The following is a 15,714-nucleotide window of genomic DNA, read 5'->3' as shown; positions in this document are numbered from 1 at the left end:
AACCACAAGAGTTACTAAAATAACCTGCGCTTAACCTTCTGTAGCGTGACACAAAGCAGTCAGACTTAACTCAGAGTGAAATGTGAATCATTAATGCAGCACACAAATAGTAGTAAAGTTAAAATACAACACAAGAAAAATTCCAGGTCAGTTTAGAAAAATAGGATACATTTTAATTAATAAAAAACAAAACAACAAAAATCCAATCAGTAGAACCAGAGATGGAATTTCTGAGTTTTAGGTTAAAATGGCACCTAAAAGCACAAAGTGCCAGTCACTGTAATATGGTCATGCTAGTCCAGGGAAAGTCAAAAGATCCGGTGAACTGCAATGGAATGGGGGCCGGGTACTGGCTTAGTCCAGCTGAAAAAGTTACCTTCTCAAAGTCCGTTGCGAAGAGTGAAGTGCACGGTGGAAGGGGCGACAAGGAGCAGGGAGAACATTGTGGATGGTCGTTGCTGTAGTGCGGAGAGCAAGCTGTGCGGTGCAAACTGTTGTTGTTGTAGCATGAAGAGCCGGTCAGGCATTGTGGTCAGTCACTGCTCGAGCTAGGGGTTGGCGGTCACCATGGGCTGTCGTTGCTGTAGCACAAAGTGGACAGCTCCTGTTGCCGGTCATCACTTGCGGTCGCTGTAGCACGAGAAATCGGGTTCACCAGAGCTTTGCATATACAGTCATTGCGGTCGGCAGGACTTTGGAGTGAATAGGCCCATCATGGTTGCAGAGAGGCCAACATTTCTGGATTCTTCCTTTTCCTGAAAAGGAGTGTCCTCTGATGCAGGTCCAGTTGCAGATCCAAGCAGGTCCACTGCAGCAGGTCAACTGGGCAGTTGCAGGGAGGCATCTGGATCTAGGCCCTGGAGACCCCATCCCCTCAAGCCCCTCTTTTATCCTCATCCCCAAGGGCCTGGCATGCTTGTTTGGGAGGAGGGGCATGCAACCTCCGTCCTCAAGCTGATTTCAGCCTCGGGACCCCATCCCCTAGGGTCTGGCGTGGTTGTTTGGGGAGGGGACCACTCAGCCTCCCTCCCCAAACCTATTTCAGCCCTGGTTTTTACAGTGAGGGGGGCACGCGTCCCCTCTCCCTGGACTGATTTTGGGGTACACCCACCACACTGTCATTGAAGGCTTTGGGGGCCTTGGGGCGTCCAGCGGAAGCTAGCATTGCTCCCACCCACAGGGAGCAGTTAATAATGCTGCTTCCTGCAGGCAGGAGCAATATTTAGATCTGTTTCCTCCAGCAGGCAGGAGCATTTTTTAACGTCCCGCCCTCTGAGAGCAGACTTGGTGTTTGCTCCCGCTTAGTGAGGGCACAAGGTATAGCTCCTTCAGTTAACCATGACTTTTATATTTCAGTATTTTTTTTACTTTAAATTGCTGTTTTTAAATGTAAAGCAAGATATTATTACCATACCTAATTATAACATCACTATAACCTTGGGTTTTCTTTTAACGTAAAGTAATATTTTATTTCCATAACTTACTATATCATAAGCGCAGGCCATGGCAGTGGGTAGCCAACGCTGCCAACCTTCAGCCGTGTGCAGCATGTGTTTGGGGGCAAGGCCTGGCCTGCATCCAGGCCACACGGTCATCCCCCGGGGATACTCAACCCCACGCTGGTGCTCCACCCCATGCTGCTGGCTGACCTTCATTGTGGAGCAATGCCCCAAGGCTCCCACTATTTGTTTTTGCAGTACCACGGCGCAGCAAAGGAGATAATGATTTTTAATTTGACCCTAATGGGGAGTCCCTCAAGGTCCTAGGAGCACCTATCTCCTGCCGCTTATATTTTATTTTTTATTATTTCCTACCTCTCGGGGATTCTGTTACTCAGTTATAAAATGGCAGCAACAACATTTTCTTCAAGTTGCAACAAGTCAATTAGCTCGCCTATTTTGAGCCTGTTGTACTGATGGACTCTGCAGTAGTACTGCAAAGGTACTGCGGTGCTATATATACAAAACTTTCAAACCTTAATTTCTCAAAAACTACTGAACGGATTTACACCAAATCACAAAACGGGCACTTTATGAATCATGATAAAGCTTGCTGTGTATGAATCGATAAAATTATGATTATGCTTGAAAATAAATTAAAATACCATTAGCTTTACTGTTTTACTAGTAGCACCCTAAACTAACACAATTGACAAGTATTAACACATATTTATACGTAATTGTATGCACTGTACGTATTTGTAAATTGAACATTTATTAAAATAATACAAATAAACAGGGCACAATGGCACGTGTTGACATTCCCTTGCAACTACATCAAAAATACATTTCTGATCCCTTTCTCAAAGCCAGACATATTGCCTTTTCCAGTGCTTGTGTATTATTGGATCCTGCAACATCAACCAGAAGGATGACAGAATGTTCTGTTTTACATATTGGTTGTGGGCTTTATGCTGTCTGGTTGAGTTTTTTTGGGCATTTTGATGACATAGTTTGCTAGCCGAACCCTTAAAATAGTAATACTAGCAAAAATAACGTGTTATATAGCACTAAATAACATGCGTATGACAATTCTAAGCACCCTATGTATGGATGTTATCATTACCCAGTTAGTAGTACTCACTTTATCTGCCTACAGGATGATGGAAGATTGTATTACTCACAACCAACAGCTGTAACTAGAGAAATGGTTGAAACATAACACCCACCTGGGAAGAACTAATTTTCCAATGTTTCATTATTTGCTTTATGAAGTGGCTGTTGATGGACACTGGAGTTGCTGGTCTGCGTGGAGCCCCTGTGATGCTTCTTTTACAAGAAGGAGAACTAGACGTTGTGATAACCCAACACCCTTGAATGGAGGAAAAGCTTGTGAGGGGCAGCAGGAGCAGGAGGAAGACTGCCACTTCTCAATATTCGCTGATAAGTAAGCAGAACCTATAATGTAGCAACGGAAATACTCGTAGGAAATGTGAACATTAAGGAGCATTCTAGAGGTTTAATGAGGTGCTGCATTGAGATTTGTATGTTTGCATCAAAGATTCACAATCGGGCTACCGCTCATTTTACCTAGAAAATACACTTTGAGTGACTCATTACCAGTTACACTAGGAGATGTAGGTGTAGTGGCCCACATGGCGTTGGGTCTGATCGCTGCACTGCTGCACAGATGCGACACGCACAATGGTACTCTGGTTAGGACAGAAGATCCGAGCGGTCCTCACCCGTTTATTTATTACCTCCGGCCACGCCTGGCCTGTGGATGTCTGCAAATGCTTCTAGTGTGCTGCTGGGCAACTAGACCATAGCTCACCAGCCACATTACATCTCTCCCTAACTCAGTTAAAGAATTCAATTAGTTGTAACACACGCATAGCCTCTGAGCCTCTGGCATGGCTGTGGATTGGGTCACAGTCCTGGTTGCCGGGATGAGAATGGGAAGTGTCCTCTTGGGTCTCAGAGGCATCCCCATCCTTGAGGGATTCATCCTTTTGACTGGGTCTCATGCCATTCAACTCCTGGGCACTTGTTTCCGGTATCCTGTGAGTGACATCTCATGCATTGCCACTGGGCGCTGGATTATCCGTGGGACCTTCGGGAACGGGGACTTTCTGGAACCTCAACATGTTTCGGCTTACTTGCTCAGTTCCCTTCCGAGCTGTGTAGGAAGCTGGCCTGGTGTGTGGTGGGTACCTATGGTACTTACACCTTATACCAGGTCCAGGTATCCCCTCTTAGTGAAGTGTAGGCAGTGTCTAGAAGCCAGGCTCTCTCAAGGTAGCTGTGGATGAGCAGCCAAGGCTTAGTTAGAAGACATGCAAAGCTCAAGCAATACCACTGTAGTCACACAGCACATACACACATGAAAGAAAACAGTTGAACAAAAATAAAGGTACTGTATTTTTTGGAACAAATCACACAAAATAATAGACAGGTAAACCACTGTTAGGAGGTAAGTAATACACTAAATATATACTCTAGTGATCAGAAATAGGCATGGAAAAGGTTAGAAAACAGTGCAAACAGCAATAACCAATAGTTACCCGAGGGGGAGCCCAAACCATATACTTTAAAAAATTGAATGCGAACAAGGTAACCCCACCTAGGTAAGGTAAGGTAGAGGGGAACTGGGAGTACTAGAAAACCACAGAGGTAAGTACCACAGTGCCCCCCAATGACTGGGAGTGCAGGAGTAAAACACTGGATTTTCCCCAAGCCACCCAAAAGGAGGAAAAGAAGAAAAAGAAGACACCCAGAGAAGCCTGCAAGAAAACCAGCGGTGGATTCCTAAAGAAAGAAGACCGGTGGAGAGAGGGGCCCAAGTCCAAGAGTCACAGTGGAGTCCAGGAGGAGTAGGAGCCACCACCCACCCAGCTGTGGATGCAGGAGTTTGTGGACGGTGATGAAGAACAGGTCAGCACTGCAGCCCTGGAGCAGGAGAATTATTCCTGATGGATGCAGATGAAGCCACATGCTGGAAGAAAGATTGCAGATGTGTCTGTGCAGACATTCTACCAGCAAGCCCTGGCAAAGACAAACTTGCGGTTAAAGGAAAAGAGGTGCTATCCGGGACCAACAAGGCCCAGGAGGACTCAACTTAGGAGGGGGAGTCACAGGGGACCCTGAGCATCACAGAGAGTCCAAAGGAGCAGAGGCAGCACCCACAGGAGTCCCACAGGACAGGGACACAGGAGTCACAGAAGAAGCCCATGCAGCACTACAAAAGAGGATCCCACACCGCAGGAGAACCACGCAGGAGACTTTGCTTTGCAGGATAGAGTGCTGGGGGCTGGAGCTACATGTTGCCTGAAGATCCCTTGGATGAGGTACAAAGAAGCCTTGGCAGCTGCAACAGACGCGGTGCACTTGGGTACTGTCCTGCGTGGGAAGGCAAAGGTTTACCTCCACCAAAGTTGGAAAGCTGGCAGAGAGGACCAAGAGGACTACTGGGGACCACCACCCATGATGGAGGATCCACACAGCTCAGCAGGAGAGGGGATCCAGGCACCGGTCTTCGCTTGTTATGGGTCTTGCGGTTGCAGGAAGGTGACTCCTTCACTCCAAGAGAGATTCCTTCTTCTTCTTGTGCAGGTGGAAGAGTTGCAGTCTTCTGAGGATGCACAGTGAGAGAAATGTTGCAAAGCTGTCAGGAGCCCTGGAAACAATGTTGCTGAAGAGTTATTTCTTCTTGGAAGCAGCTTGTTGGGTCCTGGAGGTTCCAGTCGCAGTTCCTGAGGCCAGAAGTCAAAGCAGAGGTTGCAGAGTAGTCCTGCTGGAATCTTGCAAGCCAAATCTGAGGATCCACCCAAGAGAGAGACCCTAAATAGCCCTGAAAGGGCTATTGGTCTCCTAACCAGGTAAGCACCTATCAGGAGGGGTCTCTGCCAACTTTGAAAACAAGATGGCAGAACCCAGGGGCCCTCTGGAGGAGCTCTGGGCACCACCCATGGGGGGGTGATGGACAGGGTAGTGGTCATTCCCCTTTCCACTGTCCAGTTTCACGCCAGAGCAGGGACTGGGGGTCCCTGAACCGGTGAGGACTGGCTTATGCAAGGAGGACACCAAATGTGCCCTTCAAAGCAAACCAGTGGCTTGGGAAGGCTACCTCTCCCAAGCCAGTCACACCTATTTCCAAAGGGAGTGGGTGTTACCTCCCTCTCCCAAAGTACATCTTTTGTTCTGCCTTCCTGGACTTGATCAGACCAAGCAGAAAGAGGGCATAAACCTGTCTGAGGGGTGGCAGCAGCTGGGCTTTCCGGAATCCCTGTAAGAATGGTGGTAGCAATGCTGGGGGTCCTCCAAGGAGCCACCAGAGTGCATGGAATCATGCAACAGTATTTGGATATGATTCCCAGGTTCGGAGTTACCATTATGTAGCTGGACGTAGGTAGTGATGTATGTCCAGTACACACGTAAAATGGCATCCCGTACTCACAAAGTCCAGGAAAATGGATCTGGAGCTGTGGGGGCACCTCTGCTAGTGCAGGTGTTCCCTCACACACAGGTATCTGCATCTTGTCCTCTGGGCTGAGAGGGCCTACCATAGGGGTGACTTATAGTGAGTGACCTGATGTAGTGACCTGCAGTGAAAAGGGGTGCATGCACCCGTTTCACGCAGGCTGCAATGGCAGGCCTGCAGAACCCTTTTCATGGGCTCCCTATGGGGGGCAGAATAACTGCTGCAGCCCATAGGGATCCCCTGGAATCCCAATGCCCTGGGTACCTAGGTACCATATACTAGGGACTTACATCGGGGAACCAGTATGCCAATTGTGGGAAGAAAAATTGCTTAGAGGAGAGAGCAAAACTACTGGGGTCCTACTTAGCAGGAACCCAGTAGACACAGTCAAACATACTGACAATAGGCAGAAAATGGGGGTAACCATGCCAAGAAAGAGGGTACTTTCCTACACAACCCCCCCCAATGGAGGACAAGAAGGCTAACCTTGCCCAGATGAGTCTTCATTGTCTAAGAGGAAATATCTGGAGAGTCCATCTGCATTGGAGTGGTTACTCCCAGGTCTATGGTCCAATGTATAGTCCATTTCCTGTACAGATATGGACCACCAAAACACTTTGGGGTTTTCTCCCTTCATCTGTTTGAGCCATAGAAGGGGCTTTAGGTCTGTTTGAATAATGAAGTGAGTGCCAAACAGGTATTGCCTCAGCTTCTCCAAGGCCCAGACCATAGCGAAGGCCTCCCTTTCTATAGCTTACCAATGCTTCTCTCTGGGGGTCAACCTTCTGCTGATAAAGGCAACTGGTTGATCCTGGCCCTCAGTGTTGAGCTGAGTAACAACTTCCCCCACCCCTACTTCTGAAGCATCAGTTTGGACAATGAATGTCTTGGAGTAGTCAGGGCTTTTTAACACTGGTGCACAGCACATGTCCTGTTTAAGGTCCTCAAAATCTTTCTGACAGCTGGCTGTCCATTATAGGTTTTTGGGCATCTTTTTAGATGTGAAGTCATTAAAAAGGGTTACAATGGAGCCATCATTATTGATTAACCTCATGTAGTACCCAGTGAGGCTGAGGAAGGCTCTCACCTCAGTCTGCATGGTAGGGGGAGTCCACTCAAAAACAGTCTGTATCTTCCCCTGCAATGGTTTAATCTGGCCTCCACCTACCAGGTAGCCCATACAACCTTCCCCTGCCCTGCCTGGCACTTAGAGGCCTTGGTAGTGAGGCCTGATTTTTGCAGAGCCTCCAAAACATTCCAGAAATGGACCAGGTGGTCATCCCAAGTGGAGCTAAAGACAGCTATGTCATCAAGCTAGGCTGCACTATAGGCTTCCAAACCTTGGAGGACTGTATTCACCAGCCTCTGAAAAGTGGCAGGTGCATTCTTCAAACCAAAGGGCATAACAATAAATTGGTAATGTCCTCCAATGGTTGAGAATGCAGTTTTTGGTTTTGCATCCTGTGACAATTTGATCTGCCAAGCTGGCAGTGTATCTATAAGCTCATCTGCCCTAAGAAAAGGGTGAGCATCAGCCTTGGTGACTGTGTTGAGCCCTCTGTAATCAACACAGAATAATGTTGATTACAGAACCTCATCTCTCTTTTTCCATTCTGTGAGTGAGGTTTTGGTACCAGCACTACTGGGCTAGCCCAGAGGCTTTCAGAGTCCTCCATCATCCCTACGTCTATCATCTTTTGCACTTCAGCTTTGATGCACTCTCTAACATGATCAAGTTTCCTGTAAATTTTACTTTCAATAGGCAGGCTGTCTCCTGTGTCATTGGTGCGTTCACACCATGTTGTCTGACCAGGTGTCTGAGAAACAGTTCAGAGAACTGGCCTAGGAGGTTCCTACAGTCCTCTTTCTGAGACTCAGAAAGGCAGTCTGCTAGGACAACTCCATCCACTGAGCCATCAGCTGCAATGGTGGAGAAGATATCAGGGAGAGGGTTACTCTCTTCTTCCTGTCCCTCATCAGTTATCATGAGTAGGGTCAGACCAGCCCTTTCATAGTAGGGCTTAAGGCGGTTCACATGAAGCACCCTGAGGGGGCTTCAGGGAGTGACAAGGTCCACCAAATAGGTGGCTTCACCCTTTTTCTCCACTATACTGTTGGGACCACTCCATTTGTCTTGGAGTGCCCTGGGAGCCACAGGCTTTAGTAACCACACTTTCTGTCCTGGCTGGTGCACAGTTACAACAGCATTCTGGTCATGCCACTGTTTTTGCAGTTCTTGGCTGGCCTGAAGGTTTTCAGTGGTCTTTTTCATGTACTCAGCCATCCTGTTTCTGAGGCCAAGTACATAATTCACAATGTCTTGTTTAGGGAGCTTGAGAGGTTGCTCTCATCCTTCCCTCACAAGTACAAGTGGACCCCTGAGAGGGTGTCCAGTCCAAACAGAAGTTCAAAGGGACTGTAGCCCACTCCCTTCTGAGGAACCTCCCTGTAGGCAAACAGGAGGCATGGCAATAGGACATCCCATCTCCTCCTGAGTTTTTCAGAGTCCCATAGTCATGCCTTTAAGAGTCTTATTGAACCTCTCAACCAAACCATTGGTTTGGGGATGATAAAGGGTGGTGAACTTGTAGATTACACCACATTCCTTCCACATGGCCTTAAGGTATGCAGACATCAAGTTTGTACCTCTGTCTGATAACACCTCTTTTGGAAAGCCCACCCAGGAGAAGAATCCAAGGAGGGCCTTTGCCACTGCAGGAGCTGTAGTGGTCCTTAGAGGTATAGCCTCTGGATACTTGGTGGCATGGTCCACTACCACCAGTATTAATCTGTTTCCAGAGGCAGTGGGTGGGTCCAGGGGGCCAACAATAACCATCTCAACTCTCTCAAAGGGATCCCCAACCACTGGTAGTGGAATTAGGGGGGCCTTTGGGTTGCCACCTGGCTTGACAGGTGACAAAGGAGTGACAAAACTCCTGTGTATCTTCAGACATATGGGGCCAGTGAACGTGTGGGGCCAGTGAAAGTGTGGGACACGTCTGTCCCAAGTCTTGCTTTGCCCCAGGTGAGGTTTCCTGAGTTCCCTATCTAAGTAGTCATCTTCTGGCGTGGAGCAGTTTGTCCCTTCAGACACTGAGGTGACATGAGAGAGGCAGGGTGAAGATCTGTCCATAGGCTTACTAACCCTCTGAACTAGTCCTCTGGGTAAAAATGGAGGCCTACTAACATGGCCACCATTGGCACTACCTGTAGTGCTCCCAACTACACTAGGGGGCTTACTAAAGACCTTGTGATCCTCTGAGGGACCCTCTTGACCCTCCTCAGCATCCAGATCCTCTCTTTCTAATACTGGAGGGTTAGAGTCTACCTCCTCCTCCCTCTCCTCTTGGCTACCAGCTAGATCCTGGTCATCCCAGAGGAGATGTCTTAGGAGCAGACTCTTATTAGGGCTCCTCCCTGTCTTCAGTGTCCTACTCTTACACACTTCCCTCAGTTCCTGAACGGTGAGGTCCTCATAGTGAGAACCCATGTTCTGAGATGTGCTAGGTACTGAAGACATGTCAGAGTGGTGTAGGGTGTGCCTAACCTCCCTAACCTCTAGCCTCTCTTACAGAAGTTTTGAGTGAGTGCTATGCCTAGACCCCTCTCTTAGCCAAACCCTAGACTATGGGGGTCATAAGACCCCGGCAGTCGATGTAAATGTTGCAGGAGTATCGCCAACAGGCTGGCGGTACATACCGCCACATTATGACAACACCGACCACCATGGCGGTAGCAGACGCTGGTCCGTAGATAGCAATCTCCAACCCATCGTCCGCTACTATACTGCCGGCAGCATTTTGACCCTGCCTACCGCCGTGGTTTTTTAATGGCGTTCGTAACACCACGAAAACCATGGCGGTAGGCCCTACAAGTGACAGTGAATTCCTTCCCTGTCACTGGTAGGAGGCCCACCCACCCCCCCTTAACCTCCATAGACGTCCCTCAACCCTTCTCCATCCACGCTCCCCCCTTCCAATCTGCCCCATACACGCACACTAGCAGGCCACACCACGCATTCACACACTCACTCACACATTCATACACGCATGCATCCATTAATTCGCACACGCATCTGCACACACATCCATACTGACACACAGACATGCATTCACATTTCCATTCATACACGCATTCTAACAGATGCACAACACTCCCCTCCCCTGTCGGAAACCCGACTTACCTGCATCCAGGGGGACTTTCGTTAGGGAACCGGATGGGGTGCTGCTACCGCCAGCAGCGTCCACCAGCAGAACACCGCCAGGCCGTATTATTTTTCAGAATATGGCTGGCGGTGGTCTACTGCCATGGCACTGCTGGTGATAGCAGCGCCACCTTAACACCTTCCGCCAGCATGGCCACAGCCGGATTTCCGCCCTTCTTGTGGCGAAAATCCGACTGTGGTCATATTATGGCAGACGGATGTTAGCCGCGGCGACGGTCTTTTGGCGGCCGTCGCCACAGCGGTAGGCGGCACTTACCGCCAATGTTATAATTAGGGCCTAAACCTGAATCTAGGTGTATGTCTATATCCTTAGCTAGTAAGTGGTCTTTCCTGTGGAAAGTACCAAGTGACAGAGTGGTAAGGCAATTGCAAGTGCTTATCCCACCGCTGCACCACCAATGTAGGAAGCCAACCTTGGAAACAAGATAGCAGAACCTAGGTAACCTCTGGAGGAGCTCTGGGCACCACCCCTGGGGTGGTGATGGACAGGGAAGAGGTCACGTCCCTTTCCATTTTCCAGTTTTCTGGCAGAGCAGGGACTGTGGGTCTCTGAACCGGTGTGGACTGGTTTAAGCACGGAGGGCACCGGACATGCCCTTTAAACAAACCAGTGGCTTGGGGAGGCTACACCTCCCAAGCCAGTCACACCTATTTCCAAAGGGAGAGGGTGTTACCTTCCTCTCCCAAAGGAAACCCTTTTTCTGCCTTCCTGGGCTTGATCAGCTCAATCATCAGGAGAAGAGAAACCTGTCCGAGGGGTGGCAGTAGCTGGGCTGTCTGGAAAACCCTGTAAGTCTGGTGGTAGCAATGCTGGGGGTCCTCTAAGGAGCCCCCAGAGTGCATGGAATCATACTTCCAATACTTGCAACAGTATTTGGATATGATTCCCAGGTTCGGAGTTACCATTATGTAGCTGGACGTAGGTGGTGATGTATGTCCAGTACACACGTAAAATGGCATCCCGCACTCACAAAGTCCAGGAAAATGGATCTGGAGCTGTGGGAGCACCTCTGCTAGTGCAGGGGTGTCCTCACAGACAGGTACCTGCACCCTGCCCTCTGGGCTGAGAGTGCCTACCATAGGGGTGACTTATAGTGACCTGGTGTAGTGACCTGCAGTGAAAATGGGTGCATGCACCCGTTTCACAAAGCCTGCAATGGCAGGCCTACAGAACTCTTTGCATGGGCTCCCTATGGGTGGCAGAATAACTGCTGCAGCCTAGGTACCATATACTAGGGACTTACATGGGGGGGGGGACCGGTATGCCAATTGTGGGACGAAAAAGGTACAATTTAGAGGAGAGAGCATACCTATGGGGGTCCTTATTTGCAGGAACCCAGTAGACACAAACATACTGACAAGAAGCAGAAAATGGGCGTAACCATGCCAAGAAAGAGGGTACATTTCTACAGGCAGTAACCATCATGCCAGCCACTGAAATGACTGTCCACATCTCCGGCTCGAACGGGACCTGGAACTTTCTCCTGGGCCTCCGGTTTAGGATGATTACTCGATCTCCAGTATTGAGTTAGCGGTCATGCGCACCCTGCTTCCTGCTGGCTCGCGCATTAGTTTTCTGTCCCTTCGCTTGGGTTGCTCCGGGATCGTAGTGCGGCAGTTTCCACCCCGGGCATGAGGGTATCCTATCACACCTGACCCCCTTTAACATCAGGGACCATGGGGTCTGTTGTGTTGGAATGTTGGATGTCCCACTATACTCTCTCAGGAACCACTGTAGACTTAATTTGAGGTCAGCTGCTTCCAGCATGGCAATTCTTAGCGATTTGTTGAGGGTGAGCATGAATCGTTTGTCCTCCCCATTTGCTTGAGGCTATTGTGGGGTGATGAGCCAATGTTTTATCCTGAACTGTTTGGGCAGTTCTTTGAAATCTACCACATGGAATGGTGGCCCTTTGTCAGTTTTGATTTCCGCTGGAAATCTGAACATTTCAAAAATCTTTTAGACTGGTGCAACGTTAGTGAAGGCAGTGGACTCAGTTACCTCCATTACCAATTACCACAATTACTTCTGTTTTGAATATCCATCCGCCATAACAAGGGAGATTCTTCCATCAGGGAAGCTTCCAAAATTGAGGCTCAACTTGGATCAGGGAGCATCAATCAATAAATCAATCAATCAGTGTATTTGTAGAGCGCACTAGCACCCATGAGGGTCTCAAGCATCGCTTGGCTTTTCGGTTATGCCGGGTACTGGGGCATCGGAGCTGCTTGTCAGCTGGCAGGCAGGGCATCTCCTCACATAGTCATCTACTATGTCTTCAAGATGAGGGAACCATACTTTTTCTTGCATCTGTAATTTCATTTTTACTGTCCCTTGTCCTCCGTGGGCTAGGGTAACTACTCTCTCTTGAAGGCTGGCCGGTATGACTAGTCTTTGTCCTCTTAGTGTTAGGCCATTTGGGGCCACACTGAGCTCATTGTGAACACTCCACAGCTTTGTGAGTCTTTCTTTGTCCTAACTGGACCATTGGTTCTCGTCCTTCAAGAATCCTTCCCAAGACTCGCCCAAGAGAGCTTCTTTTACCTTTGCCAACACAGGATCAGCGACTATCGCCTTGGAGATTTCACCCACATGGAGTGCTTTGGGGCAGGCATTCATAAGCATATGAATATACTCGTCCATGGTGTTGTCACTTGGTATGCTGTCGTCCGCTGGGTGGCGCAAAAGGAAGGCCACAGGATTTCTAGCACCTGGGCAGTAGGCAACTTCCATTTGATAGGGTTGCAACTGAAAAGCCAAGCATTCTATATGTGGTGGAGGGTGCTGTGTCATACCTTTGAACAGAGGAACCAACGGTTGATGGTCTGTAATTACTCTGAAAGGTTTCTTGCCGAGGTAAAGATAGAAGTAGCCACAAGCCCACTTGATTGCGAGGGCTTCTCATTCGATCTGGGCGTAACACTTCTCGGTTGGCGTGAGCGCTCGGCTCGCAAACGCTAGGGGAGCCCATTTACCAGGTTCAACCACTTGTGTTAGAACGGCTCACAGCCCTACGGGACTGGCATCCACCACTAGTTAAATTTTCTTTCTTTGATCGAAGTATACCATAGTGGTCTTTTCAGAAGTGCTTCTTTGAGGTTCTGAAACGCTCTCTCCTTTTTACAGCCCCATGACCAGGGTGTGTCTGCTTCCGTAAGGGCATGTAGTGGTTCCGCTAAAGTGGCCATATTTGGGCTGAAACATCCACAGTATGAGGCCATCCCTAGAAGACTACATACTTCGCTCACAGTTTTTGGCGCCGGTGCTTATTTCATCTCTTGTGACTTTCCTAGGTCGACTTGTACCCCTTCTTGGTTAAAGATGTAGGTGAAAAACTCAATGGACTTTAAGAAGAACAAACATTTTTCCTTGTGGAAGGTTAGGCCATGCTCCACGAGGTACTGGAGTGCTGGTGGTGGGCATCCATAGTTGCAGAATGGATGAGGAAGTTGTCACTCACATTCATAATTCCAGGCAGGCCTGAGAGTGTCTCGGATGGCATGTTGGTAAACTTCAGCGCCAACAAGATTCTGAAGTTCTGTCTCTTATACCTTCTGAGGCCCAGGTGCATGGGGATGGTGGTGATATACCTGCTGTCTTCGGCCAGGCCAGAGTTGATGGTATCCTGCATTGAGGTCCAGCTTGGAGAACCATCATGAGCCATTCAAGTCAGCGAGGATGTCGTCAATCGTTGGCATTATATACCTTTTGCGTTTCATGGCTTGGTTGGGAAGGTGCATGTTGATGCACAGGCATATTTTCCCCAGCTGTTTTGGTTTCTCCGCAATCACCATAGGAGATACCCACGGGGTGGGCCCAGATACCCTCTCGATGATGCCTTGTTTTTCAAGATTGTTCAGTTCTTGCTCGACCAGTGGACGAAGGAGAAACGGGACACGTCTGTGCCATAGTGCCATGGGTTTCACTGATTTATCGTAACACGATGGGCAGGGCTTTTTAGGCACCCTAAGCTAGTGAATAGTGTGGGGAATTGACGCAGTAATTCGTTGATCTGGAAAGCTCTGAAGCTTCATGCAAAGGACACTATCCTAAGTCTTCAGCCAGATGGCTACAAAGCAGGGTGTCTACTTCTCTGTCCTTGATGTGGAATGTGGCTTGTGCTTCCTTATGGTTCACCTTCACAAATACTGTTATCCGCTATCCGAGTGGCAGCGGTGTGTGGTTCCTGTATGTGAAAACATTAGTGCTTGATGGCGTTATTGACGGGCGAGATTGGAGACAATGTTATTGTCGGGTGCTCATCACATTGATTGATGCACCGGTGTCGATCAGTACTTTCACTTGGGACCCTGCAATATCAACAACACAGGAGGATTGAAGGAGTAGGCACTTCTTCAGGTCATTAGTGAATGAGACGAGGAACACCTCTTCTTCCGGTGAGGAGTCTCCATACGCGTTCTTCCACTTCCTCCCTTGCTGGTCGAGCTTGAGTTGTTCTGGGTCTTCGAGTGACAGGTGTCTCACTGTGCTGGTTATTAGGCATCTTCCACATGCTTCCCTTCCTCGTGTGCCACTGCGACAGACGGTCCCAAAGTGATTCATCTTTCCACACTGTGTGCAATGCCACCCTTGCGCAGGGCAATCCCTGGCGGCATGTTCCTCCCGACCACAGTGCATGCAGCGCGGCCCTGTTTCACCTGTGTCCTGGGCTTTCCTTTTGTGTGTTGCGTCCAAACTGTGTCTGCACATTCCACCTTGATGGTCGGGCCTTTCTCTGGCATTTGGGGGTGAGCTGCATCCATTTAAGTTGCGCGGGCTAAGGAAATGTTGTGTTGTCTGGCTAGTAATAAGATGTAATTGAGGCTAATGTTGGGTTACTTAAAATGAGATCTCTCAGAGTTTTGTTGCGGCACCTTTGTATAATCTGTGCGCGTATCTCTTTTGGCTGGACATCCTCTGTGCATGTGCTGGCTAGTTTTCTCAGATGCACAAAAAATTGGTCTATCGATTCTCCCTCTCGCTGATGAGCTTGGCAGAGTTTGAATCTTTCAAAATCAGGGTTTAGTTGCGGGTCAAAATGGGCATTGAGGGCCCTTATGACGGCCTTGTAGTCATCTGTTGAGCCTGTGTTGGGTAGGTGTCTGAACAATTTGTATGTTTCATCTCCACCGAAGTGCAGCAGCAGAGACCCCTTGACAGCCTCATCATGCTCTCGCGTGGCGATGAAGTATCTTTCTAGCCATCTGATCCATATTTTCCACCTGGGGGAGGCCGTTGCGGGGTCTGCTAATTCGGTGAACAGTGGCAAAGCTTCCACCATGGTCTGCTGTGGTGGGAGTAGCACATGAGGTGCGGATCGGTCGAAGGCCATGTTGAATGCGGCGCGGGGCGTATGCAGGTGGTATCGTACACAGTGTACTTGAACAGTTTGTCACATGGGCGCACAAGGGTGCTATGAGAGGTGGGTGTGTGGCGAAGCACTTACTGTACAAGGTACGTCAGCAGTTGACCGCGTTTACACCTTGTTTCAGTCATCAGATTGGAGTGGCAATAGCATGCTGTTTCTAATGCACCTCATGTGCTTCATGGGGTGCAGTGCTGCTGTTGC

At 48.9% G+C, this 15,714-nt stretch overlaps 1 protein-coding gene across 2 annotated transcripts in view; it reads left to right on the top strand.

Moving 5' to 3' along the window:
* The window catches only part of LOC138283476 (complement component C6-like), a 337,439-nt gene that overhangs the window by 215,499 nt on the left and 106,226 nt on the right, over window positions 1–15,714 (top strand). For both annotated transcript variants that reach the window (XM_069221431.1, XM_069221430.1), the window contains one exon: window positions 2,715–2,886. In XM_069221431.1, the coding sequence (XP_069077532.1) occupies window positions 2,715–2,886 (172 nt within the window). The remainder of the gene's footprint in view (window positions 1–2,714; window positions 2,887–15,714) is intronic.

This window comes from Pleurodeles waltl, chromosome 1_1 (genome assembly GCF_031143425.1).
Source record: "Pleurodeles waltl isolate 20211129_DDA chromosome 1_1, aPleWal1.hap1.20221129, whole genome shotgun sequence".
Lineage (NCBI taxonomy): Eukaryota > Metazoa > Chordata > Amphibia > Caudata > Salamandridae > Pleurodeles > Pleurodeles waltl.
Note: the sequence above shows the minus strand (reverse complement) of the source record. Positions and strands in the feature narration are given on the sequence as shown.